Genomic DNA, 26,379 nt, shown 5'->3' on the forward strand with positions numbered 1-26,379 from the left:
CCCCTAATATATCAAGAGTTACAGTGAAGATGAATCAGAACAAATAATGGGAACTGACTCCAACTGCTCACTGATAAAATAAGATACACTTGTCCTCTACCCCTTCCCTTCCTTCCCTCCCTCCCTCCCTCCCTCCCTTTCTCTTTATAACTTATCAGTACAGAATTCTATCTTTAAAGAATATTTATGTGGAACTACAACATTTAAAATTGGTAAAAAAAAGAATTGCTCTATTTGAAGAGGGGGTTGGGGAAATTTGAGGTCTGTACACTAAGCTGTACCCTTTCACAAACCCTTAGAGCATTTAGCAGAGAATAGTCTGAAAATTACTGGTATGCATGAACTTCAACCTATGTAAGCATTTCCTGAAGTGGACTTCTCAGAATATCTGGTCCCGCAAGATGCTATATAAACAAAGGATTCTCTCGTCAAGTAAGTTTGGGAGAAGCTGTCCGCTAGACTCCTCCTCTAGGATATGTAAAATTAGTACTGTACTATTAAAAGCTCTGACAGGGACTTCCCTGATGGTCCAGTGGGTAGGACTCCACACTTCCAATGCAGGGGGCCTGGGTTTGATCCCTGATCAGGAAACTAGATCCCGCATGCCGCAACTGAGACCCCCTCGCAGCCTAAATAAATAATAAATAAGTAAATGTTAAAAAAATAAAATAAAAGCTCTGACAAATAAAAGAAAGATGCTTTCTTTTGCTTTCCCCAGCATTTCTGCAAAAGTGTTTTTTTTTTAAAAAACTGCCTCACTCTTTTGCATGATGCCTGTTGCATAAGAATACATAGTGAAAAAATGTTGCTCAGTGTCACACGAATGGTCTGTGAGCAAACGTATAAAACCACAAGAGAAAATAAGGAGTCTATGGTAGGAACACAGAATGTAACTTTACCTATTGTATTTAATATATCAACCCATGAATCAGATGATCCTGTCAGGGACACAGTGCACAGGAAGGTTCCTTATCTGTGGAGGGTGATCAATACTACTCAGTGCAGAGAGTATGTATGTGTCATGTTGTATAAAAATCAAAGGGGGGGGCTTCCCTGGTGGTGCAGTGGTTGAGAGTCCACCTGCCGATGCAGTGGATGCGGGTTTGTGCCCTGGTCTGGTAGAATCCCGCATGCCGTGGAGCGGCTGGGCCCGTGAGCCATGGCCGCTGAGCCTGCGCGTCCGGAGCCTGTGCTCCGCAACAGGAGAGACCACAACAGTCAGAGGCCCGCGTACCGCAAAAAAAAAAAAAAAAAAAAAAAAAATCAAAGGGGAAATTAAAAGAAATGATAGGAGTGGGTTGCAAAATGCATAATATTTCCAAATATATTAATGTCACTGAAAACATTAAGATTATTTTAGAAAAATGAGAAAAAAAGAAAAAAAAATTTTTTTTTGGTTGCATCACACGGCTTGCAGGATCTTAGTTCCCCGACCAGGGATCAAACTTGGGCCCTCGGCAATGAAAGCGCCAAGTCCTAACAACTGGTCCACCAGGGAATTCCCCCCAAATTCTTAAACTTCTAGATTTACATAAAAATTTACCTTAGGAACAACAAATGATTTACTCATAGCTACAATGGAAGAATTAGTTACAATTCTGCTTAATTATTGTGTTTACTCTTGGGAATACAATGCTTCTTCATGGGAACTGGGCTTTAGCTGACATCACTGACCTTCCAAGTTCATCTCTTTCTAGATAAAATCAAATGTGGTCTCAAAAATTACAGAGTTTGTACTTACATATAATAAAACCTCACACATTAGACCCCCGTGGCTTTGCTCTGTTTAGTTGATTGGTTTATCCCCACTTTGGGGGCATAAAACATTTGCTAAGAAAAGTAATGATGTAAACTAGACTAGATGGGGAGAATGTAAAATGAATCTGGAAAACTGTTTCCAGAAGGACTGAGATGCTACTTCCAAATACTGCAGGCCTCCAAGAGCCCATAATTAGCTGTTTTAATTAGCCTTGTTTGGAATTATTTTCTGTACTCTTGAATCTAACCAAAGTGAATTTTTAAAGGCTATAAAAAATACTCTTAACTCTTAGACACGTATACACTTAGGCTACTGAGTGAATGAGGCATTTTTAAAGATTAGCATTAATTGAATGCCCTTGAGGAAGAGACTTCTAACTGTGGCCCACAGGCTAAAGGCACCCTCAAACCAAGTACTGTCTGACCCATATTGTTAGCGTTTTGGAAAATTTTGCCAACATAGAGTTTCTACCTGTTCTTGCTTTTTCCATGGCACTAATCAGCTAGAACTGAGCAGCATCTGAACGCTTTGGGTGGTTTGAACATTTTGGGTGTCATTTTTCATCATGATATATTGTTGTTCTTACACCTTCTTGTTGGAAGAGTTAGGATAACTTAAACTAGTTATTGGATCTAGATCTCATCACATCTGGGGAAACTGAAAGAAAGACTACAAAGGCCAAATAGCTAAAGAAGAAAATAAGAGAGAACTTATGGTCGATTACATTATTATTAAAATTTTTTGTTGCTCCTCTCTGTGACATAATGGTTTCTGGCCCATTTGATCAGTATTGGCCATAATATGTGTTTCGCAAAATAGAATAGGAGGGCCTTCCCTCGTGGCGGAGTGGTTAAGAATCCTCCTGCCAATGCAGGGGACACGGGTTTGATCCCTGGCCCGGGAAGATCCCACATGCCACGGAGCAACTAAGCCTGTGCACCACAACTACTGGGCCTGTGCTCTAGAGCCCGCGAGCCTCAACTACTGAAGCCCGTGTGCCCTAGAGCCTATGTTCTGCAACAAGAGAAGCCACCGCAATGAGAAGCCCGCACACCACAGCGAAGAGTAGCCCCCATTCGCTGCAACTAGAGAAACCCTGCGCACAGCAATGAAGGTCCAACACAGCCAAAAATAAATGATAAACTAATTAATTAAAAAAATAGAATGGGAGCAGAAATGATGTATATATACCACCTGTGAACAGACTGAATGAGTCTGACAAGTTTCTTTTCTTCCTGCCATGAGAATGGCATATCCCAGACAAGGGCTACTTTTTCCCAAAATAAACAGGTCCCATGGAATATAGCTGCAGCCAACCCATAGCATAGAGCCTACAAAACTGGAAATAACTCTTCATTATTATAAGCCCTTGAGACTTTGGAGTCATTTGTTACTGAGACTTTGGAGTCATTTGTTACTGCAACAGAACCTAGTAAAAGCTGACTGATACGCAGCAAATTTTATATAAATAGTGAAAGTAACATCTCTATGTGTTTAATATGCCAAGCATGTCTGTGTCTAGTGAATTTAACTTAAGAGGACATTAGGAAAAAAGCCATAGTAATAACTTAACCAGCAAATGGAAGATATGTGTGACAAAACGCTTAATAAACTCAGAAAAGAACTGTATTTTCTGTGTTGTGAAAATTGCATATGAAGTAAATGATGCTGTTAAGTGATTTCAATATGTTACTGAGAAAAGAACAAAAAATTGCCCAAGTCTCAAAACCTGGCCCTGCTCATTAATCTGAAGCACTTGGCTGGCCCCTGCAGACCTCTGAGAATACAGAAAGGTGGTCACTGTGATGTTTCTTTGGATGCATTGACTGACCCTTGTAATCTTACTGAAAACACTGCACATGTTTCATTTTAAAATTTTAGTTTTCAATACTGGTATCCTTTCAAAGTCAAACTTCCTAAAGTTAATAGGGAAAAATAGGTTTTAAATAAGAGCCAGGTCTAAAAGGGAAGAAGGAAAGTAACTGATTTTGAAAATCCTCCCCTACAATATCAGTCTGATTTTTACTCCAGATGGGCATATCCCCTTGAGATGAACACTCTCACAGAAACACACAGACACAATAACAACAATAAACAAATCCAAACTACTCAGGGGTAAGATGCCAAGCAGTGCCTGGAGGATTAAAAGCTACGCACACTTAACCAATGCCCAGTTTCTGTGATTATCAACAAGCACAGGTGACTGCCCGGCACCTACCAGCTACTCCACACAGGGGAAAGTGGATGAATGCCGTGGAATATTCAGCTACACGCCTAGGCACACCGTCAACCGTGCTCTCTAAGGCAGCTAATGTTAATGAAGGAAAAATTCAGCTGGGATAGGAATTGCCTAGCTTATAAATAAATGAACATCAATGTCCTATATAAGCCAAGAATTCCACTTCCCTTTTAAAGTCCAAAATGTCCTACTTAATAAAATGCAACTCCTGAAATACTTCAATGCTTACACTTGCTCCATCATAAATGACATTTCTCTACTCCTTAAAACATTTCTTTAAGGCATTTAAATTTGTACGACATGATGATAGTGGGTCTCAAAGTGTGGCTCAATGTCCCGCTGAGTCAAAAATCCCCTGGGTCATTCACAAAGAATGCAGATTCCCAGAAAAGACTCCACACTAAGGAATCAGAATCTCTGAGAGTGGAATCGTGGAATACACATTTTTAACAAGTCCTCCAAATGAGCTTCTTATACAGCCACTAGAAATCATGAAACACAGCCTCTTAAGACACACTGTATCTTATACGTCTCTGGTCCTAACCTGCTTGTGCTTATTTTCAAAAGCACAGGTCTATCTAAAGGTGGCAGAGAGAAGCCAGTTATACTACCAACCCATTCCCACTTCCCCCACGACACACAATGGACCTCCTTTGCTCTCAGTGTGACCATGTGATTGGGAACCAGTCAGCAGAATGTGCACATAAGTGACACGTGCCATCCCCTCCAGGCACATGTCCACAAGAACCATCCATGGGTCATCTCTCCCCTTTTTTCCCTGCCAGCTGGACCAAGACAGAGGCAGAGACCACAGATGTTAGATGCTGAAACGGAGAGGCATAAATGGATGAGGCCAGAGATCTATGATCAAAAGCACTTGATGTGGATTTTATCTGAGCAAGAAATACAGTTCAGTTTAAGGTAATATATTTTCAGGTTTCTTTGTTAACAGTAGCTCACGTAAGCTTAATTAAAACACCAGTACATATAAATGCATTTCTACAGCAAAGCAACGAACATTTAACTCTCCCTCTTGCTAGCGTACAGATTAAGTCTTAGGTTTCACCTAGCGCTACTATGTTATTTGTTTTTTTCTGACAAAAAGCACTGACTAACAATCACCCTTAATTTCTGCTTAAGATGTCAGGAATCAAAGCCTTTACCATCCTTGATTTGTACTAAATTAACAATGCAATGTTTACGTAAAGCAGAAAACATCAGAGTTCTCCTATCTTAAAGTAAGTTCTTGTAGAAGCACTATCATTCTAACAGTGGATTTAAACTTGCAGCTCACACACGTGATTTTTTTTTTTGATGAGCTTAACACTCCTTCTGACTTCTGTTTGTGGGTGGATGGAATCACAGCAAGGAAAACTCGGCGGTCTTTCGAGTGGGAGAAAATGATTTGCTCACTGTACTATAGCAGACTATTTATGGGATCTGAGAATGAAATGGGCGGGGGGAGCGGGCTTGAACCCATGCTGCTCTGATGAAATGTATGTGGAGTAGTCACTGGCAACCCTGAAATCTGGGGGAAACTCACTCGTAGACTGAACACGTAAATAATAATGAATGCACAGTTTCTTTAAATTGTCTTCTGTGACCCTGCCTCCTTCCAGGGCCATCTGTGGTATGTTCAGTTCTGACCTCAATCATAAAAGGATGCTGGGACAGCCCAGGGACGGGTGTAGCCCTAACAATAATGCCCTCTACATTAGTGATGAGACTTCGGTTGTAAAAAACAGACACCCACTAGACTCAGCTGAAAATAACAAAGGGAACAGAATATATATCCATATACTGGGGCTGCTGCATAGCGCCCAAGGGCAAGAAAGCAGCTTCCAAGGGAGAAAGGTTGGAGGGCCCGCAGCCAGGCAGTCCCTAGTCTTTACGCTGTTCCTGGTCTCTGTTTTTAGCCTCTGCAGGGCTGCATCTCTACACCATGTGCGTCAGCTTTCTTGGCATGATAGAAAGGATCCGCCTCAAACTTCCAAATTCAAAACTTAGAGCCTGTCAGGTCAATTTTCAAACTGGCAGGAGAGAGCGGCTGATTGGCCCAGCTTGTGTCAGGTGTCCTCCTCTGGGCCAATCGGCAGTGGCCTGCTGGAACATGCTAGGCGTGGTTCCAAGCCCATGGAGGCAATGGAGGCAATACCCAGGAGGAGAGGCAGTCACTGCTTGTGTCGTTAAACAAAACGCAAGCGAATCTAAAACCTCCACCACATAATCCAACCCTGACGGCTGGAGGAAGGAAACCCAAGCGCTGTCTAGAAACAGGTTTTCTAAAACGGGGTAAAAAATGTACAAATGTACCCTGGGGTACATGAAGAAAATATAGTAAGCCCTCTTTAAAAATTTACTTACATATTTTAATTTTATATTTTTCTACCTAGTAAACATATTAGGATTATAGTATATTTTTATCTATATATATAAATCAGACATTTCAAGCCACTCACATATATGCCCCTGGGGACAGGGGGATTCCTATTTATCTTTCTATTGCCTTGCACCCTGAGAAAAGTACATTTAACTCGGAAAGTGGTTTGGGTAGGGTTCAAAAATACTGACTTGAATACATTCCTATCAAGTTTATCAGCAGTGCTTTCAGTTTCTTCTGTATTCAATACTAAGATTATTCAAGTAAAGGGCCATATATATCGCAGTAAAATAGCATTATAAGACATAAACATCTTCTACACGTCAACAGATATTTGATGGATGCATGAGTAAATCAAAATATGAATAAAATAGATGGATGGATAGATGGACAGATGGAAGAAGGAAGGAAGGGAGGAGGGCAGACTCAATGAATATTTTTAGTTCACAGTTTCCACATTCAAGCACTTCGGAGAAACCCAGGATTTTTCATCTCCATTTCCAACTACAAAATGGATGTTCAGCAATTAAGACTATATGAGACAACAGATACTCCCTTTAGAGATCAATTTTACTGTTATCCACATAGTAGCACCTGAGGTTTATGTGTCAACCGATTCAGAACATACCTGTCTGAATACTACTGCGAATTTATTAATATTCTGGGCACCCATAAATGTCAACAGTCACATCAGCATTGGCATATATTCAAAAAACACTTTTACAATTGTGATATATTATTCATGCAGTCTACAGATGGATTCTCTCTTTCTTGTGACATGTTAACATATCTGACTCCCAGGCTTAGAAGCAATAAATTAGGAGCGATATTCTATAGTGCAGAGAGATGCTTATTCCTCAATAACCCACCAACCATCAGCTTTCTCTAGATTTCATAATTTGTGATGGCAGAAAGACCTGCTACGATGCAACTTTCAGATACATTGCTTCAGGGAAGGGGAAACCCTTGGGTTCTCAAAGCAACGTTTTATATAGTGACCAGTGATGCAAATGCCATGGGAGCCAGAAAGCACATTCTGCCCATGAACGTATTATGTATTCCCTACTTCAAAGTTTTGTAAAAAGCTGTTGTTTTAAATTTGACTAGACTACAAACATGAATAGTAGAGTGTAGTTCAAGGAAAGATGAATGCCTAAGCCAAGGTGGTGCTAAGGTTACACATTAAGGTATTTGGGGAAACTACTGTTTTGGGTCAAAATCACATCCCAAAACACTAGGTAATGTCTCATCGCCCTGAAGCAAGGTCTAGCAACTGCACAAGTGTTTCCAGAACATTCCTACTTGGAAATTTTTCTTCAAGTTGCCCCATCTAAACTACCTGAGGTGACTTTTGTTTTTTGGTCCTAGGGAAAGAAAAAAAAAGATGTTGGCACAGAGGGTGTAAATCCCATGCCATCTGGTTATGTTGCTAACAGCTGTCACCTCTGTCACACCAGGATTTACAAAGAAATTTTTAGCATGAAGTTGCTTCATCCTCCACTACCTGCTGTTTAGCATCTCACCCTCTTCCTTTTCACATCCCAAAGGATGGCAGTGTCCAGGGCTGTCATTTTAAGAAGAATATGCGCAGAGCACAGACATTGGAAGCTGGATCAGAGACCAAAGCTGTTTGCTTATGAAACACTGGGAAATACTCAGGTCTATTTTTAACTCAGAATAAATCTCATCAGGCATCCTTGGACAAAAACCAAGTCTTTATTAACATGTATGGAGGCAATAACTTGATTAACCTATGAATTCCTGTCTAATTAGTATTTATCATGAAAAGCCCATGAACTAGTCTTGTATCCTTATTTATATTAGGATAATATTTTTGTGCATTTGAATTTCAACGATCTTGTAGTGATATCAGCAACTGACTGGTAACGACACTAATTCCCAGCTTTTCACACTATTGGTAATTAGATTGATAACTAACCCACGGATAATCCATGGCTGGTACCTTATTTTTGGCATGTCACTTCCTGATTTTCCAACGAATTTTCAAGAGGATACTAATTCCTTTCACCTTAGAGAGATGTTGGATTATCCTGCAGAGAAGACAATGAATAGGAAGTGGCAGAAAGTGTCACAGAATGAGTGGGAGATGAGACCCCTCTCAGATGACAGTAACCTGCATTGCTTAGGAGTTACGGGGACTCCCAGGAAACATTTCTGTCACCCATCAGGAAACAATTTTTCCTTCTCTGGCGTCATATAAATGGCAACTGCTCTTAGGCAAAGCAACCCCAGGTTGCAGCTACTTGCTTATAAATTATCTGCACAGACAAATGATTTAAGGGAGTTTGAATAATATATTCAGTTTCCATACTTTGGGACTCCTATTTGGGTTCTTTTTTTGCATATCTCCCTTGTCACTTATCCAGTTCCTCTCCATACGTTTCATCAAAAGAATCTCCTAGCAGATGATTTATTTCCACCAACAGCCAGCACCCTGCTTAGCAACTAAGCAGCACTCAATAAATAGAGACTACTATTATTATTTGTTATTATTATTATTTCACCCCTGTGTCTACTCTGTCAGGCTGTGATTCTGTTAGAGCATATGATATAATAAAATACGATGATGTCTTCAGTAATCAGAAAACAACAACAAAATTAAAAATTTCCGACCACTGAGAAGGGACCAAGTAGAAGTGAGTAAAAGTAATACAGCAGTTAAGACAGAGAAGGGAAGGTCGTGTCCTGCAGAGACCACGGGACTTTGTGGAAAGAGGACACAATGGATCACAGCGGGGCCATGTGTGCCCCATATCACATGTACTGATAAATCCTGGAGTCACAGCTTCAGCTGCTCTGTACTGCCTCACATCCTCCACTGAATGAAAAGTCCCTCAGTCCACAAGGGGATGAAGCGGAGCTGATACCAGCTGCTGTGGGCAGAGTTCACCGTCATCTGTCAGTGTCTGCACCTGTCTGCTTGGCACCCAGCACGTATTAGTTGTTAAACGCTTTCACCTCTAGAAACAGAGTTTGCAGTGCATTCTTAGAAAGCATCTGTAACTGGCCCAATCTAAAGAGGATTCCTTTATTCATTTCATGAATGTGTTCATTTGTTCAACCGTTATTTACTGACTGCTTGTCATAAACCAGCCTTGTGTCAGGCACTTGGGTGCAGAGCAAACCTGGACATAGGCTCTGTCTTCAAGAAGCTCCCATACCAAGAAGTCAGGGCAGGGGATGTAAATTGTGACTTGGCAGACTCAACATAAGGCAGACTTGGATCAATGACAATCCTGTTCTCAGCATCTAAACCTGACGCTCTGGTCCCTATCATTTTCCTGCACAATCTAGCATGCAGGAAGATACGCTATTGTTCAGTGGTTCGCTCCCCCATGCATGCCACGGGGTCTTAAGAGCTAATGCACCGCATCTGGAAAGATCTCTTTCCTTCTTTGCCAACAATTCTACTGACTTTCACAGTCACCCCGGACTGTGAGCTTTAAAAATGAAAAGACCACTATATGAAGTCGCCAAGGCAGAGAGGAATCATAACTTAGAGGTTGTCATTACTTAGGAGAGTTGTGACTGGCCAGCAGTTCTCCAATTTCATGACAATGGAAAAGATTCACCTTTTGGAACATGTTTTATCCAACAGCTTATTAAGACTTCCTCACTGTGTGCATGCCCAGTCAACTAAAAGATCCCCTCCTTTGTTATCAGCAAGTACATCTAATCATAAAAATGTTTAAAGAAGATCACTTAGACTTTTAATTTGGGTCAACAGTTCCAACACACATCATACACAAGACCGCCCAGCTACTATTTTATGTTGCTTTTAAAGAATAAACTTTAGTTATTTTGATACTTGCTTACTAGGTGTACTTCTAACCATTATTAATGTCTACCTAAAACATCACTCCCTTTTTTTTCTCATAATAAAACCCTTCTTGGGCTTCCCTGGTGGTACAGTGGTTGAGAGTCCGCCTGCCGATGCAGGGGATGTGGGTTCGTGCCCCGGTCCGGGAAGATCCCACATGCCGCGGAGCGGCTGGGCCTGTGAGCCATGGCCGCTGAGCCTGCGCGTCCGGAGCCTGTGCTCCGCAACGGGAGAGGCCACGACAGTGAGAGGCCCGCGTACCGCAAAAAAAAAAAAAAAAAAAAAAACGAAAAAACAAAACAACAACAAAAAACCCTTCTTTTCTTTTGGAAAGTACGCCTTTCTCATCTCAGTGCTTGCCAGTAGATGGAGCTGACTCTGGTTCTCTGCTGGAGGGGAAAATCTCATGAGCAAGGCTGATCCAATGAAAATCAGGAGCCACTGAGCAACAGGTTGTCTGGTCCGTTAGGATCCTTAGCACTAAGGACCAGAAGGCCTGGAGGTGCCAGGAGCCACCTGTGCTACCACAGGGAGTCTACATGACAATGGAATCAACATGGAGGGAAGCAGAGCCACGAAACAGCAAGAAAGACCAGCCGCTTATGAAATTCGTTAAACCATTGGGTCCAATAGATCGGGTTCTCAGGGAGCAAATATTAGAGCCTGGGATAAAGATTTTGACCAAAGCTCAAAACCTGTGAAAGCAAGGAGGCAGAAGCAGGATTTGAGATAAGAAAGAAGTCAGACTGTCGTGGCCCAAAAAGCCTTGGTCATGCTGGAAGGAAGCTCTGGATTGAGCCCTCCCCACTAGAACTGTCCAGTGTTGGGCAGAAGGGGCTGACCCCTTATATCCTCTCCTTGTGCGGTCACCAGATGCAGGCAGTTCCTGGAAGGGCGAGACCCTGGGCAAGTGGCTCCTGCAGCCAAGGTGATCAGGAAGAAGCTGAGAGCTGGAGGCCACTGGCTGACCCCGCTGCCCACGGTGAGGCGGCGAGTCATTCTGGGTGGTACATCGCTGTGTCAACCACACAGCTCTAGTAGAAAGCACATGCTCAACCCAGTTATACGAGCCAGTATAAACTCCCTATTTTCTTCAAGCCAGTCTGAGCTCAGTTACTTTTACTGCTCATCAAGAGAGTCCATGCTTCCCCTCAAAGTCACAGGTCCTCTGAAACTTCATGATTTCAGCAAAATAGACACTCCCGAAGTAGACTGGGGAGCCCAATTTAAACCCATACTCACCAACGCGAGGGCAGGCACGGCAGCTAATCAAGGCCCAAATCTGCAGTCTGCAGCTGGCTCAGACATTTCAAATGATCAAATACTGAAGACGGGAAATGTCTGTTTCATTGGGCTGAGGATTTTGTGATTAAAACTGCCGAGCCACTGGGCAAAAAGGACTTTGGTTTGGATGTCACAGAACAAAGAAAGTCCAGCATACTGACATCTGAATAAGCTTTATTATAATGGGAAGAAGACTTCTCAGTTTCATCTCTGGTCAGAAAGCTTCTCTCTAACCTATTTATCTCTCAGGAATTCTCATCCTCTCATAACAGAATGTGTCTGCTTCTCTGACAACAATGATTCATACATTAATAATGCCTTCTTTGTTCCTGCAAGTGACCAAGTTTGTAATAGTGAGCGTGAGAGGAAAATCCAACCAGCACTTCAGGCTCTTACCGGGGAGCGGTACTTATTAAATTATTTTCATATGTGCAGAAGTTCATTTTCATTCTTGGTAACTATTTTGTTAACCTTGTGAATTTCCAGCAATATTTCAATTTATAGCAATATAGCATAAAATTTGCAATTCCAACACCCCAATAAAATGATGTGAATACACATACATATTTCATTTTCAATATATATATTACACATATATCAAGAGGTGCAACAGCATATATCAATAAGCATGTGTAAGCGTGTATGCATAAGGCTGGAGAGAGAGACAGAGAGAGGGAGAAACCACAAAGACACCAATGTACGTCACGGTCTGCAACTAAATAATGAATGATAATAGTGTAAGGATGAAGCATTGTTCAGCACCATTAGGTAATTGAAATTAACTTGATCTTGCTTGCCTTTAGAACCTTCCTTGTTGAAATGAGTAAATTATGTTTATAATCTCCTCTGGATAGACTGTTTTTTGTAGAGTTTCTTATACTGCAACTCACCTGACAGAATCCAATGCTTGGATTATCAAGTTTCTCAGGGTAATTTATGGAAGCAATAACAGTACATATGCTGTGGGTCTCGCCCCAAAACTTGTTTAATAAACATAAAAGCAAAAACAGAGCACTTGTTACCTCCAGAGTGTGGCGGGAGGCCACAGAGCAGGACAACTCCCTGTCCTTCACGCACTGACACTGTACTTCTCATTTTGGTTTTAAAATTTTCCAGATCTGATTTGAAAACAAAACAAAACAGAATTTCAGAAAGGACCATAAATTTAAAATGTTCACATAGAGACATTCCTCTTTTTTAGGATAATAAAAAATCCCATCTCAGGAACCTCAGGAGGAAAACATTTAACATTTGCTTTGAGAAGGAAAAGTAGGATTTTGATTTCTTTATTAAGGCTTCTAGAAATGCAGCAATAGAAACAAAAATACGTACCCACTAATCCTGTAAATTAAACCCACATATTCCTTTTTATCTGTAGCTGTAAAAAAATACAAACTGTTTTTATTATTGGTCAAATATTTTTTTTCAAGTATTTAATAAAGCAATTAAGGCAAATATTATTTTGATCACCAGTGGTTATTTTTAAAAACCATTTAATTTCTTTCAATAATAATCCAGGACAGCAAATTCCAATTCATATTCTCCAGCTTAAATTATAGCATGGAGAAAATTCTATGGGCTTCATTTTGAACAAAGCTTAAGCCTACGGGGAAAAAAAGAAGAAACATTTGTTTCTCTAAACTATGATTTAAAAAAAAAAGTACTGGTCTTCCCTGGTGGCGCAGTGGTTGAGAGTCCGCCTGCCGATGCAGGGGACGCGGGTTCATGCCCCGGTCCGGGAAGATCCCACATGCCGCGGAGCGGCTGGTCCCGTGAACCATGGCCGCTGAGCCTGCGCGTCCGGAGCCTGTGCTCCGCAACAGGAGAGGCCACAACAGTGAGAGGCCCGCGTACCGTAAAAAAAAAGTACTGTGCATTCCATAGTTAATATATGCTGTGGTGTCACTTTCTGTATGAGAACAATTACACTGTCAATTTGTGAAAGAATATACTCATTTCATAGCTTTTAAGGGTTGATATAAATTGCCTATGTGGTGACTATGAAAAGTAAGGCAGTGTATGTATTTTAAAACACAACTTGAAAAATTTCAACTTTGAAAAATGCAAAAACCAAAATAATCTTCTTCAACTTGATAAAACTACCAACTGTAGACATGTATGAATTTTCTGAGCACCATAAATCAATGCATCAATGGGAAATTAGAAGGCCTATGTGTTTCATTTTATTGTTACTGAAAAACAGTATTAAATTGCTAGCTTTTAAGCATGGAATAAAGCAATTCAGCAAAACTCACATATGTGTGACTATAAAAGGAGAAAAAATAGTGTTTATGGACTTATTTTATTCAGAAGTTACCCTACAAAAGTGATATAACGTAGCATTATATCATCTTAAATCTATAACCAAATGCAGCATTATCAAAACATTAAGGCTTTTGAAGTGTAACTGAGCTGGAACTGCAAAATTGTACCATCCAAATGTTTCCCAAAGACTAAGTGGAGGAGTACCTCATATCAGAATGTAGCCTATACATGGAAAAATAATTTCAAATCATTGTATTTTGACAACCAAGTATGCATCATAATTACTGATTTTCTGTCCAATTCCTTGTTTTCTTCTGTTATATAACTTCACATCATAAAACATATTCATCACTGATTTTACCTAGAATACACCAAAAAGGATAAAAAAAAGGTTCTACGGAAACTAACAATGTCTCTTCTCCTCCATAGGTGAAAACCTCTTTTGCCTAAACACTAACACTGTCACAGGTTTGTCCATTGCTCTGGACATTTGCAGTGATACTATCTCTACAGTATATAAGGGCAAAGAACATTATTTTTGGATACCTGATGTGGCCAGTTCATGGAGAACATGCATTAGGAAGAGCAAACAAAAATAACTGTAGTGGCCTGAAGTGTTTTCCCGGCTTTTTTTTTTTTTTTTTAACCCTAGGGACTATAGAGATCAAAGTAGTAAAAATATCCAAAAAGTCTCAGATTACTGAAATATCCTGGCAGATTATATATGCAACCTAAACCCAAGTCAAGGCTGCATATGGTCCAATCTTGACAAGAACTGTATCAGAACAAGCCCTGTTTAGGAGTCAAAGTAAATAAGAAGTCATTCCAGAAATTATTTGGTAGAAACCTCTCAGATTTTTCTTCCTGTCTCCTAATTCTTGCAAAATGTGACATTATTCACATTTTGTGAGCCTCTAATTAGCCAGATTTTAAGAAGAAACCAACTTCATAAAGAGCATCTACAAAGAACTACAACTAGCATCATATTTGATGGTGAAAGACAATGTTTTCTGCCAACATCAGGAATACGACAAGGATGTTCATTCTAGCCACTTGCAGCCAACATCATACTAGAAGTTCTGACCGCTGCAATAAGAAAAGAATAAAAAATAAGAAGCATACAGTTTCTAAAGGAAGAAATAAAATGACTCCTATTTGCAGATGATACGATTGTCTAAATAGAAAATAGGAAGGCACCTACAAAAACAAAAAGCAAACCAAAAAATTCCCACTACAAAGTGAGTTATAAATAGGTCACAGGATACAATTTCTAGAGAGTAACAATAAACCTGCAGAAACCAAAATTAAAGACACAAAATTGCTTACAATCATTTCAAAGAAAATACAGTACTTAGGTATACAGATAATAAAACATACAAAGGATCTATATGCTGCAAGTTCCAAGATACTGATAAAAAAGAATCAGTCTAAATAAAGTGAAGACACCTACTGTGTTCATGGATTGGAAGATTCAGCATAGTTTCAACTGTCCCCAAATTGATAGATAGATTTAATGTAATTCCTGTCAAAATTCCAGCAAGGTTTTTGGTTGTTTTACTTTTATATTTTTTGTAGATGTAGGCAGGCTTGTGCTAAAACTTACATAGAAAAAGCACAGGCCCTAGAATAACTAAGACAATCTTGACTAAGAAGAATAAAGTGGAAAGAACCACTCTACCTAGTATTAAGACTTATTATGTAGCTACAATGAGCGAGACAGTGTGGGAACGGCAGAGGGACAGACACATAGAACAATGTAATAAAACAGAGAATCCAGAAACAGATGCACACAAATATGCTGAGCTGATTTTTGACATATGTGCAAAAGCAATTCAATGGAAGAAGGACAGCCTTTCAATAAACGGTGCAGGAGCAACTGGACAGCCATAGGGAAAAGAATGAACCTTGCCCTCAACCTCACTCATATATGAAAATTCAAAATGGATTTGAATGTAAATGTAAGACATAAAAATATAGAAATATAGACCTTTTAGAGAAAAATAGAGGAGCACATCTTTGGGATCTAGGGTTAAGCAAAAAGGTTTTAGGCTTGACAGTAATAAACTGGACCTTACAAAATTTAAAACTTTTGCCTTGTGAAAGTGCATGGGAAAAGGATGAAAAGACAGGCAACAGGAGAAAATATTTTCAAATCGCTTATCCAGTAAAGGAATAGTATCCAGAATAAGTCCTCTTAAAACTCAATAGTAAAAAACGAAACTATCCATTTAGAAAATGGGCAAAACAATGAACAGGCATTTCACTGAAAAAGATACAGAGATGGCAAATAAGGACATGAAAAATGTTCAACATCATTAGCCATCAGGGAAATAGAAATTAAAACTGCAATGAGGTATCACGGCACACCTATCAGAATGGTTAGCAACCCCTATCAGACCTACAGCGACAACACTAAACCCCATAAAGGATGTGGAGAAACAGAATCGCTCATACATTGTTGGTGGCTGTATGACTGTACAGCATTTCACAGCCACTCTGGAAGCAGTTTGATAGTTTCTTCAAAAACTAAACACACAATTGCCATATGATCCAGCCATCGCACTCTTGGGCATTTATCCCAGGGAAGCAAAAACATATTTTCACAAGAAAACCTGTACAGAAAAGTTTGTACAGCTTTATTCATAATAGCCCTGAACTGGGGACAACCCAGATGTCCTTCAATGGATGAATGGTTAAACAAACAGTAGTGCACACATTTCCTGGAATACTACTCAGCAATAAAAAGCAATGGACTATTGACACACCCCACACTTGGATGAATCTTCAGAGAATAATGCTAAGTGAAAAAAGCAATCCTGAAAGGCTACATGCTGTACGACTCCATTTATATAATATGTTTAAAATTACAGAATTTCAGAAACAGAGGATGCATTAGTGGTTGTCAGTGTTTAGGGAAGTTGGGGCAGGGATATGGGTGTGGTTATAAAAGGGCACTGTGAGGGATCTCGACCACAGTGTGGATACACAAACTATACATGATACCATTATAGAGAACTAAATACACACACACACACACACACACACACACACACACAAATAAGTACATATACAACTGGGGAAATCCGAATTAAAAAACAAAGATAAAATCTAGCTCTCCATATTTTTTTACTTTCTTTCCTCTTCCTCCACCCCACCTACAGGCCACAAGTGGCTCACCTTGATTGCCTTTCTGGTCACCACCTATGCTGTGCTGCTCTAAGATATCCCAAGTTCTGGTCACACCCTGGAGACATTATCTCCCAAGATATCAAAAGGAGGTATGCAGAGCCAGGAGAGAAATACACTCCTTACTTTGACTGCTTTTCCTATGAATATTCACATGGACCATTCCTGGTGTATAAAATACTCTACCTTGACACCTGTCTGTTAATTTTATTTATTGGGCTAGGTTTTCTATGGGCTGCTCAAACACTTCACACTTTCAGGTTGATCTCCCCTAGAGGGGTGGGATAGGGAGGGTGGGAGGGAGACGCAAGAGGGAGGAGATATGGCGATGCATGTATATGTAGAGCTGATTCACTTTGTTTTACAGCAGAAACTAACACACCATTGTAAAGCAATTATACTCCAATAAAGATGTTAAAAAAAAAGAAGAAGAATCTGCTTGCTAATGCAGGGGACATGGGTTCAAGTCCTGGTCTGGGAAGACCCCATGTGCCATGGAACAACTAAGCCCATGCGCCTAGAGCCCGTGCTCTTCAACTAGAGAAGCCACCGCAATGAGAAGCCCGCGCACCGCAATGAAGAGTAGCCCCCGCTGGCCGCAACTACAGAAAGCCCGTGCACAGCAACGAAGACCCAACGCAGCCAAAAAAAAACCAGTAAAGTTTCTAAGGGAAAATTCTACCATGGCAGGCTATAGGTGTGTCCTAGGAAAACAAAAATAGTTCCTTATGTAAAAACAATGGCTTGCTCAACAAGTTCAATAGTATCTTAGTTTTCCTTCCCCAAAAGCAGAGCCAAGAAAGGACTTGAGTGATCTGCGGTATATGGAAGATGATCTCGGAAAGTAGGAGGGAAGGAGTGGGGTGAATAAAAGAGGGATGGAAGAAAAGCCACCAGCTGATTACATTACTGAAGCTGCTACTGTAGTCAATAAGGGATTGATTCTGCATGAACCTCTGATAAGTGTACAGAATGCCTTCTAGAACCATCACCTTGAAAGACGGGAGTCAAGGGTATTTGAATACAGGCTCCCAACCTTACAGTGAAGGGTTTTCCCTGGGGGCAATCATTTTCCCCTACCCATCAGAGCTCTCACTGTGAACTTTCATGGAACTGTCCACCCCCCACTGCACATTAATCAGAGGTGGGCAGAGGGGATTTAATACATTTGGGGAATACCAAAAATGTCTACTGCAAATAGATTTCATACTTAAAAGCCCAGCCTTTTTCCAGGTTTTACAACAGGTTTGTGTTGTAAGTTTCCAAGCAGATTTACATATTCAGTATTTTCTAAGCCTCCTTAGGGAACAGGGAAGTACTTAATAAGATCTTAACATCTTCAGGAACTGTCTTTGCTTTTTATACACAGTTGAAATACTGGTACAATGGGTGAACTCTAAGCACCTAGGAATACTTTACAAGACCTTTCCCCACAAATATATCATAATTCAGCTCCTTCCCTGCTTCTCATCACCCCACTGCTCCAGCAACCCCAACTCTCAGCCACATACACTGAAACAATAACAAACTATTTGGATTTCCCCAAGCACAAAACGCTTGTCAAAAATCACGCAACTGTGCTCTCCCACTCCTTCACTGACGTTGCACTTTTATTCATCTTCAAAACCAGCTTCATCCACATCTCTTTCTTGAAACTCTCGAAATTACCTCCATCCTTTCAATTCTGTTTATTTATTTATTTATTTAGGCTGTGTTGGGTCTTCGTTGCTGCGCGCAGGCTTTCTCTAGTTGCAGCAAGCAGGGGCTACTCTTCGCCACAGTGCGCGGGTTTCTCACTGCGGTGGCTTCTCTTGTTGCAGAGCATGGGCTCTAGGCGCGCGGGCTTCAGTAGTTGTGGTGTGCCAGCTCAGTAGTTGTGGCTCGCAGGCTCTAGAGTGCAGGCTCAGTAGTTGTGGCGCAGGGGCTTAGTTGCTCCGTGGCATATGGGATCTTCCCAGACCAGGGATTGAACCCGTGTCCCCTTCATTGGCAGGCAGATTCTTAACCACTGTGCCACCAGGGAAGCTCCCAATTCTGTATTTTCTGTATTTTTCTATTTTTCCATTTTGTTCTCCTATCCTGGGGGTCCACCAAGATTAGAACACTGTCATTTTCACCTTTGTATCTCTAGGCTATTACATATTTGTTGGCATTGTGTGGGTCATCAACATACATTTGCATCCATCATATCATTTTCCTTGGAATCTCCATGGTGGGTCCCCCACCGAAGCTGAATCCTCTGTGACTGGGTTGCAGATTTCTTAACTTTCTACCAGTGAGATTTAGGAAAAGAAAACAGGAGTGGGCCCACCAGGGATCCTGTCTTTGCTCCACCATAATCCAGACCTGCAAGACTGGGGAGTTACCCCTTGATCATCTGTGCTTCCCAGATTTTTATTTGTAAACTGGGGACAACACCTGCCCTCTGAATCTCACAGAGTTTTTTGAGAGAGGCTCTCTAGCATCGTAGATCTGCAAGCCCTTTGATAAATAAATAGAATTATAGAAGTGCAAGGTTCCCTTATTCCTTCTGAGACTCTGGTTTTACAACTCTCCTTACTTCAGTCTCTCTCATCTCATCTATGATTTCAAACATGCAAAGATCACTTCATCTAAAAAGCAAAATATATCTTCCAATAACTCCCATGCTCCACTTTTCTTAAACAAATCCTCCTTCCCCCCACGACCATCTCTCTGTTTCCTTCCACTTTTTAACTTGGATTGAATTTAAGTCTCGGTCCTCTGGAGTCAGATAAACCCATCTACAAATCCCTTTCCTGAAACTTAAGTGTTTGACCTGTGGTAGATTACTTCACTTGTTGATCCACAGTTTCATCATCTGTAAACTGAGGATAATAATAGCAATTATCTCTGCTATTGTTGTGAGAAAGAAATAAGACAGTCTACATCATTTACTTAAAACGGTGTGTTCAAAAAATAATAGCTATCATTTTTCTTTACATCCTCTCATAGATCTCACCATGTCTGAAGCTTTTACCATTGTGCCTATACCAAAGATGTGCTCATCAAAATTTTGATTCAAAACATGCATTTTCTGCATGCCTTCCAGACACATTTTGGCTATTCATCTCATATTCAACATTTCATTTTCCTACGCTTAGAGTAGTCCCTACAAAACCCTACAACTTCCATCATTGTGTTGTTACTTTCTAAGACTCCCACCTCCAAATTGTCACTCCTCATTCCTACTTTTGTTTAATCCATTCCATTTTATCATGTTAATTGTTTTGCAAAGTTCAGCCTCTTTCGTCCCATTTCTAATTTCTCACTACCACCGTTTTAATTTTACTGGAAAATTTTTATGATGCAAATTCACCTGGCGTGTATTAAGCATATGGCTCCAGTATGCTTGTCTATCAAAACTCTGCATCCCCAATGTCATAAGAATATGCTCTACCAAAACTGACTAATTTCACATATGAAGGAATTAATGGATGAAGGAATTTGCTAGGCTGTGTGATAGAATTTCCTGGAATTTATCTCATTTAATTTTCACAAAAGCTCTATTTAAAGGTATCATTTTTCCATTTTCCAAAAAAGCTGTGGCTCAAAGAAATTACAGACTTTGACGAAGGTGATGCAGTGAGAGGTGGAGCCAGTTCAACTGATTTCAAGTCCAGCTCTTTTCATCTTTATACTATGGGATAAGTCCATCCAACCTTTGGGCTGGTCTCCCCACCTGCGATCTCTCCCCTCTCATCCAATCCATCTGTCTTGTGCCCAGAGAGTTGAGTTCAGTTTTCTTCATAAAACACATATCCAGTTTTCAATACCTGCTCAAAATTTTACATGAATTTCTCATTGCCTAGATGATGAAGTCCATTTTCTTGTCCTAACATTCAGTCATTCACTTGACATGTATGTATTAGTATATGTACATATATATGTATATGTGTGTGAAATATGTACCTATGTTCCAGGTATTGCCACAAAAGAGCTCGGTTTGTCATTTGGAGTATTTCAGCTTCTAAAACTTTACTTATGCCCCATCATTCTCCTTTCAACTTATGTTAAGCATCTATATTTCAAGGTCTAGTTAAAAATGTTCACGCTTTGTGAAGGAAGAATTCTCCGATAATTCTGGACTACATGATAACTGAGTTTTAGATTAGTCTGTCTCACAAGACTAAGGCTGAGGGCTCAGTTCACCTCCATCTCCTTTTTGCCTTCCACAGACCTCAAAAAGCACCTATCCAGTACAAATGGCTTCAACTCAAGCAGTATGATTTGTCCCCTCTAGAAAAGATACCGTCCACTGTTAAGAGCACACAGAATGCTTGTGCCTAGTAGCTGCTCTCTAGCAAGCCCTTCTGCTTCCATCAGTTGAACTGCCTGTATTTATTAACAGAACTGAATCACCCTTTTTACATGAAATTAAATTACTAGTGAAATACTTAAAAAGTTGAGGGAATAAGTGTGTGAAAAAAAGGGAACTGTTGTTTATAAAAAAAATTTTAAACTTCTGAAAAACTCAACGAAAGCAATTCACCCTTTCCCAAGATTGATGCTAAAATAGAATACATGATGCAAAATACCATAAAAGCTTATAAATAAAAAAATAAAAATCTTTAGACTATTTCTGTACCCAGATTACTTAAGAAATATTTTTTAAATTATCACTCAAATTCAAAGAAAAACAATAGCTGGAAATCACAGGAGATTCATAATAGGTGTGTTTTATACAAATAACACAACGAATTCCTACCTTCCATCAACGAAGAGTGCTTGGCACTGCATTAAAAAACAAAAACAAAAAGCAGAAGACATATATAGTTTCATGTTTTAAGCAAAAATAAAATTGTTATAATAAAAGATAACTTTTCTTTAAATGATTACCTATTTTAATTTATTAAGGAGCTTTTCAATTAAGAGCCAAACTACTGGTCCTGACTATATCAAATAAAAAAGCCCCTTATGTATTTGGGAAAAAGTTAATGCTGGATTATTAAATCAAACAACAAAAATTAAGAATAATGTTTCTGATATTGACAGTTTTGCTCTTCCAGTATATTAAATCTAAGAAAAAGAAAAAAAAAACTCTTCCCAGTTGATTATGGATATTAATTTCACCTGTAATACTAAATTTTAAAACATGAACAGTTTAATGTAAGCTGAACAGTACTATAAATCTTACCTTCTGAAAATTTTTTCTTCTTATACTTCATGTACCTTAAAAAAGCTAGCTTTATCATTAAAACCACATGTAAAAAATTTATGTGGCAATACTACAAATCATTTTCCTTCTCTTTGAAACTAAGATCTCCAAGTATACCAGAGGTTTGAGATAATTCAGAAAATCTGCATGAAAACCATATTTTAAAAGTCAGTTTGATTTTAACAGGGCCATAGAAAAAGCCAGCATTCATACATAAAACGTTACCGAATATAGAGAACTATTTTCAAGACTATCTAAGAATGTTATATTTCAGAAACTAACCATCATTGCGTGTGTCACAGAGGAATTCTAATGATTAGTTATACAAGGATGTGCTTGGTCTTTTCACTTAGAAACATCTACTTGCCAATTTGGAAATAAAAAGATCACATAAAATGACAATATTCTGAATATCTGAACAAATCACGCCACTTCAATGCAGTTATCAATGCAGTTGTAATATTCTCAAACGTTTTAAAAAAGCTTTTTAACAGCCTAGATTAAAATGTCTTAGTGGCTTCTTCAGCAAAGAATTTGAAGTTAGATTTCTGTTAGAGTCTCTGCTACTAAAACAAGCTCTGTGGTTTTATACAATTTTCTCAGACTCTTTGATATGCAGATTCTTCTGAAAAATGCAGATAATATGACCTGCGTTAGAAACATGCTGAGAGGTTATGTGAGAAAATAAACTCAAAATTCTTGGAATGTATTAGGTGCTCAGTAAGTATTAGCAAGCTGCTTCCCCTCCCCGGGCAAGGATAAGCTCTAGATATCCTTCTATCCTCATCAATCCAGACCTATGTCATTCAAACCCAGATGAAAGTATCCTTTCTCATTTGAAGCCTTCAACAGTTACTCCAGTTTGTCTATATTTAGCCTCTTGCTTTCAACAGGCATGTCTGTCTTCCCAGGAACATCATAATTTCTATTGTTTTCCCCCTGCAATTAGTAGAATAGATGCTAAGTAATACTTGTGGAAATTCAACACTTGAGGTGAGTTTTTTTAAAAAAAGCTCCTGTTATTTGCTAAACTGGCTGAGTCACTGAGACTGTTTATACATTTCATGGAACAGTTGCCATTAAGACACATGTGATTTTAGCAACGAATATATGGTGTTACATTATATGCTTACTTCTATCCATTATTAGAATAATGGAAAATAAATTAGCATAATGCAATAACCCTCCAACACTACAAGAAAAAATATCAGATACTGAATCGTTACCCTTATTTATAAATAGTTTTTTTTGAATCATTTTTGAATGATTCCCTCAGCAGCACATTACCAGACTAACAGCAGGGATCACAGATGATAAGAACACCTATGGTCTGGCATAGAGAAAAGAAGCTAATTAGATTTATTTTAATTATATGATCACTTCATACTGACAATTTTCATCAAAAAGAGAAAGAGAGAGACACACATCAAAGATTAGTTATGGACCGCCTGAAAAAAATACTTACCTAACTCAAGTTAAATGAAGATTACTTTCTAAAGAATCAAAATGACTTACATGTGTACAGACCTCTTGAGATTGACATAGTTTATCTCATATGATTCTCAGCAATAATCTGTGAGACAGGCAATGCATATGTAATTATTCCCAATTTTTATAAGAGCAAACCAAGTCCAGGAGAGGTTAGATTTTGCCCAAAGCCATGCTGCTAATTAAGTGTCAGAGCCAGGCAGGTGACACATCCTCTGATTTCTAACTTGGAGAAAAAGGAGGACCGTCATATCTGAATTACAGTTTAAGCTTTTGACTCCTTTTCAGTCTTTAGAAGTTCTACCTTAGAAAACTGAAATGGATAATTCGCAAGTCATATTTAAGGTATGTTCATTCTTTCAATCATTCATTCAAATTATTCAACAAGTGCCAAACAAGGCTGAAAGAAGATGTCTTTACTCTTCTGAAACTTGGCAACTCGTTTCTTAACCATGCAGTGCCTTGGTTTCCTCTTTGTCAACAAGGAGGGATAACACCCACCCAGGAATCCCCTTGGGGTTTGATATAACAATCAAAGGTAATGATCAAGGAAATAGAGCTTTCAAAGTGTAAACGACAGCAAAATATTCAGGTGTAAATGCTCCTATTTCTCATCACTCTATAACCTTATGTAGCTTCATGTTTCTTCAAAGTCATTATACAATATTGTAGAATGTATTTACTGTTTATTTATTTAGTACCCCCCCCCCCCCCGCATCCTGGCTAGAAAGTAAGCTTCACAAAAGTATAGTCTTTCTTCTGCTTCATTTTCACATCCTGGGCACATATTACGTGTTAAGCATATAAACAGATGTTATCATATGATTTCAATAAAGCCTCTCACTCTCTTATGCCCCTATATTAACAACACATAAAAACTAATTTGTCTATTGGTGAAAGATTTATACTATCTTAGATCATTACCTCGGGCACAGCTGATGTCTGTTGTTCTGTTGCAGAGCTCCTGAATTATTAACTTAAAGCTTAAGTTACAAAGTTACAAAGAAAAATAGCTAAAAAAAAAATCTCCCCCAAAATATAACTGTGAAATTTAAAGAAATGTGTGTATTTCTCCCTAACTTTAACACTGGCCACTTACTGTGTCATGTACATCTATTTTAAAACTTTTATAAACAAATGTACAAAATTTAAAACTAATAGGGAATAACAAAAATCTACATGTGTAACAATGATTTCTTGTTAATTTCTATGAGGTCTTTAAAAATATTTAACCCAGAAAAAAAATCAACCTAAGATATATTTAAGAAAATAAAGGCATATGTTATTTTGTCATTTTAACACCAAACCCTAAAATAAACTAAAGCATAATAGACGGATATAAATATTATGATAGCACAGCCTGCTTGTTGCCATGGAAACATCACTATCAGCAGACCTCTGAATGTGCATTTGCCTATGTTTCTCTGAAGAAAGCAAGCACAAATTCATACTACTTGTTTTCTTTGTAAGTTATATCTGAGTTCTGGAATAAGCAAAGTACAAGAGTGCAGTTCTGTGCTAGAGAAATGCATTACACATGATACTAGGTGACACATGGCTCCATTAGTCTACTAGATCCCCTACACTTCAGTACTTAAAGAACTCCTGAAAAAGGTTTCTTGCTTTAAATTTTTAAAGCACAAACATGTAAACAAATTAGAAAGCAATTAGGGCAAATGTGCTGATGCAGAGGGTAAAATAAAGTGAAAATGGGACAAATGTAAATATAGTGTTGTCAGAATAAATGGGCCAACTTATTAAATGGGTTATATTACCCTTTGGACCTGTTCATTGAAAGTGCCAGCAATCATGAAGCTGGTAGGAGAAATGCACTCCATCAGTTCTGTAGAGGATGCTTCTTTCCATAAATGAATCTTCTGCATTTAACCAACACGAAAACTTAGGTTACCATTCTAACCATTCTAAATATTCTAAAATATTTCTCCCTAAGTATATATTCTGTAAGCTTTACTTTCTGAACACTGAGATTGCTACATTCCTGTTCTATTCAATTTCGTTTCTTGTTTAATGATTATATAATCAGGTGGGAGGCTGTTACAGTAAAACAGATTAGATGGGAAATGTGTCCAAAGTAAGACTGTAGAAATCAGAGAGGAAGAGAGGGATTTTAGCAATACCTCTACAAGATAAAATTAGATAATCAATATTGTGTGGAAATACTGATAAAAAAGAAAGGGCTGGGCTTCCCTGGTGGCGCAGTGGCTAAGAGTCCGCCTGCCGATGCAGGGGACACGGGTTCGTGCCCCGGTCCAGGAAGATCCCACATGCCGCGGAGCGGCTGGGCCCGTGAGCCATGGCTGCTGAGCCTGCGCGTCCAGAGCCTGTGCTCCGCAACGGGAGAGGCCACAACAGTGAGAGGCCCGCGTACCGCAAAAAAAAACAAACAACAAAAAACAAAACTACTCGTGTTTTATGAATGCTTTCTACTAGAATCAGTGAAATTAAAGAGAAATGCTTTAATAAGATATGTATTTAACTAAGACAGTAGGCAAAAGTAGTGCTACTAAGGCATTAATTTGGAAAGCAATACATTTTATGCAGTACCTTGATGTGTATCACCAAAGCAACGGTAACAAAAATGAGGAATGTGACAATCATGCTAGTGGAGAAAGATGTGCTCCCCGTCATTAGGAATCACAGGACAAGAGAGGGCCTCTGTGATGGCATCAGCATATACTCTTCATTAACGTTTGAAAAAAACAGGGGAAACTCTAGTAATTTGCCTATGCTTATTGGTCTG

General features: G+C 39.2%; 1 protein-coding gene across 1 annotated transcript in view; it reads right to left on the reverse strand.

Moving 5' to 3' along the window:
* The window catches only part of CNTN3 (contactin 3), a gene marked incomplete at both ends in the record, with an annotated part of 237,636 nt that overhangs the window by 134,937 nt on the left and 76,320 nt on the right, over nucleotides 1-26,379 (reverse strand). The window contains one exon of the mRNA XM_082663614.1: nucleotides 12,526-12,621. Within this exon, the coding sequence (XP_082519740.1) occupies nucleotides 12,526-12,621 (96 nt within the window). The remainder of the gene's footprint in view (nucleotides 1-12,525; nucleotides 12,622-26,379) is intronic.

The sequence above is a fragment of the Grampus griseus genome (assembly GCF_964374135.1).
Source record: "Grampus griseus genome assembly, chromosome: 10".
In the NCBI taxonomy this organism is placed as follows: domain Eukaryota; kingdom Metazoa; phylum Chordata; class Mammalia; order Artiodactyla; family Delphinidae; genus Grampus; species Grampus griseus.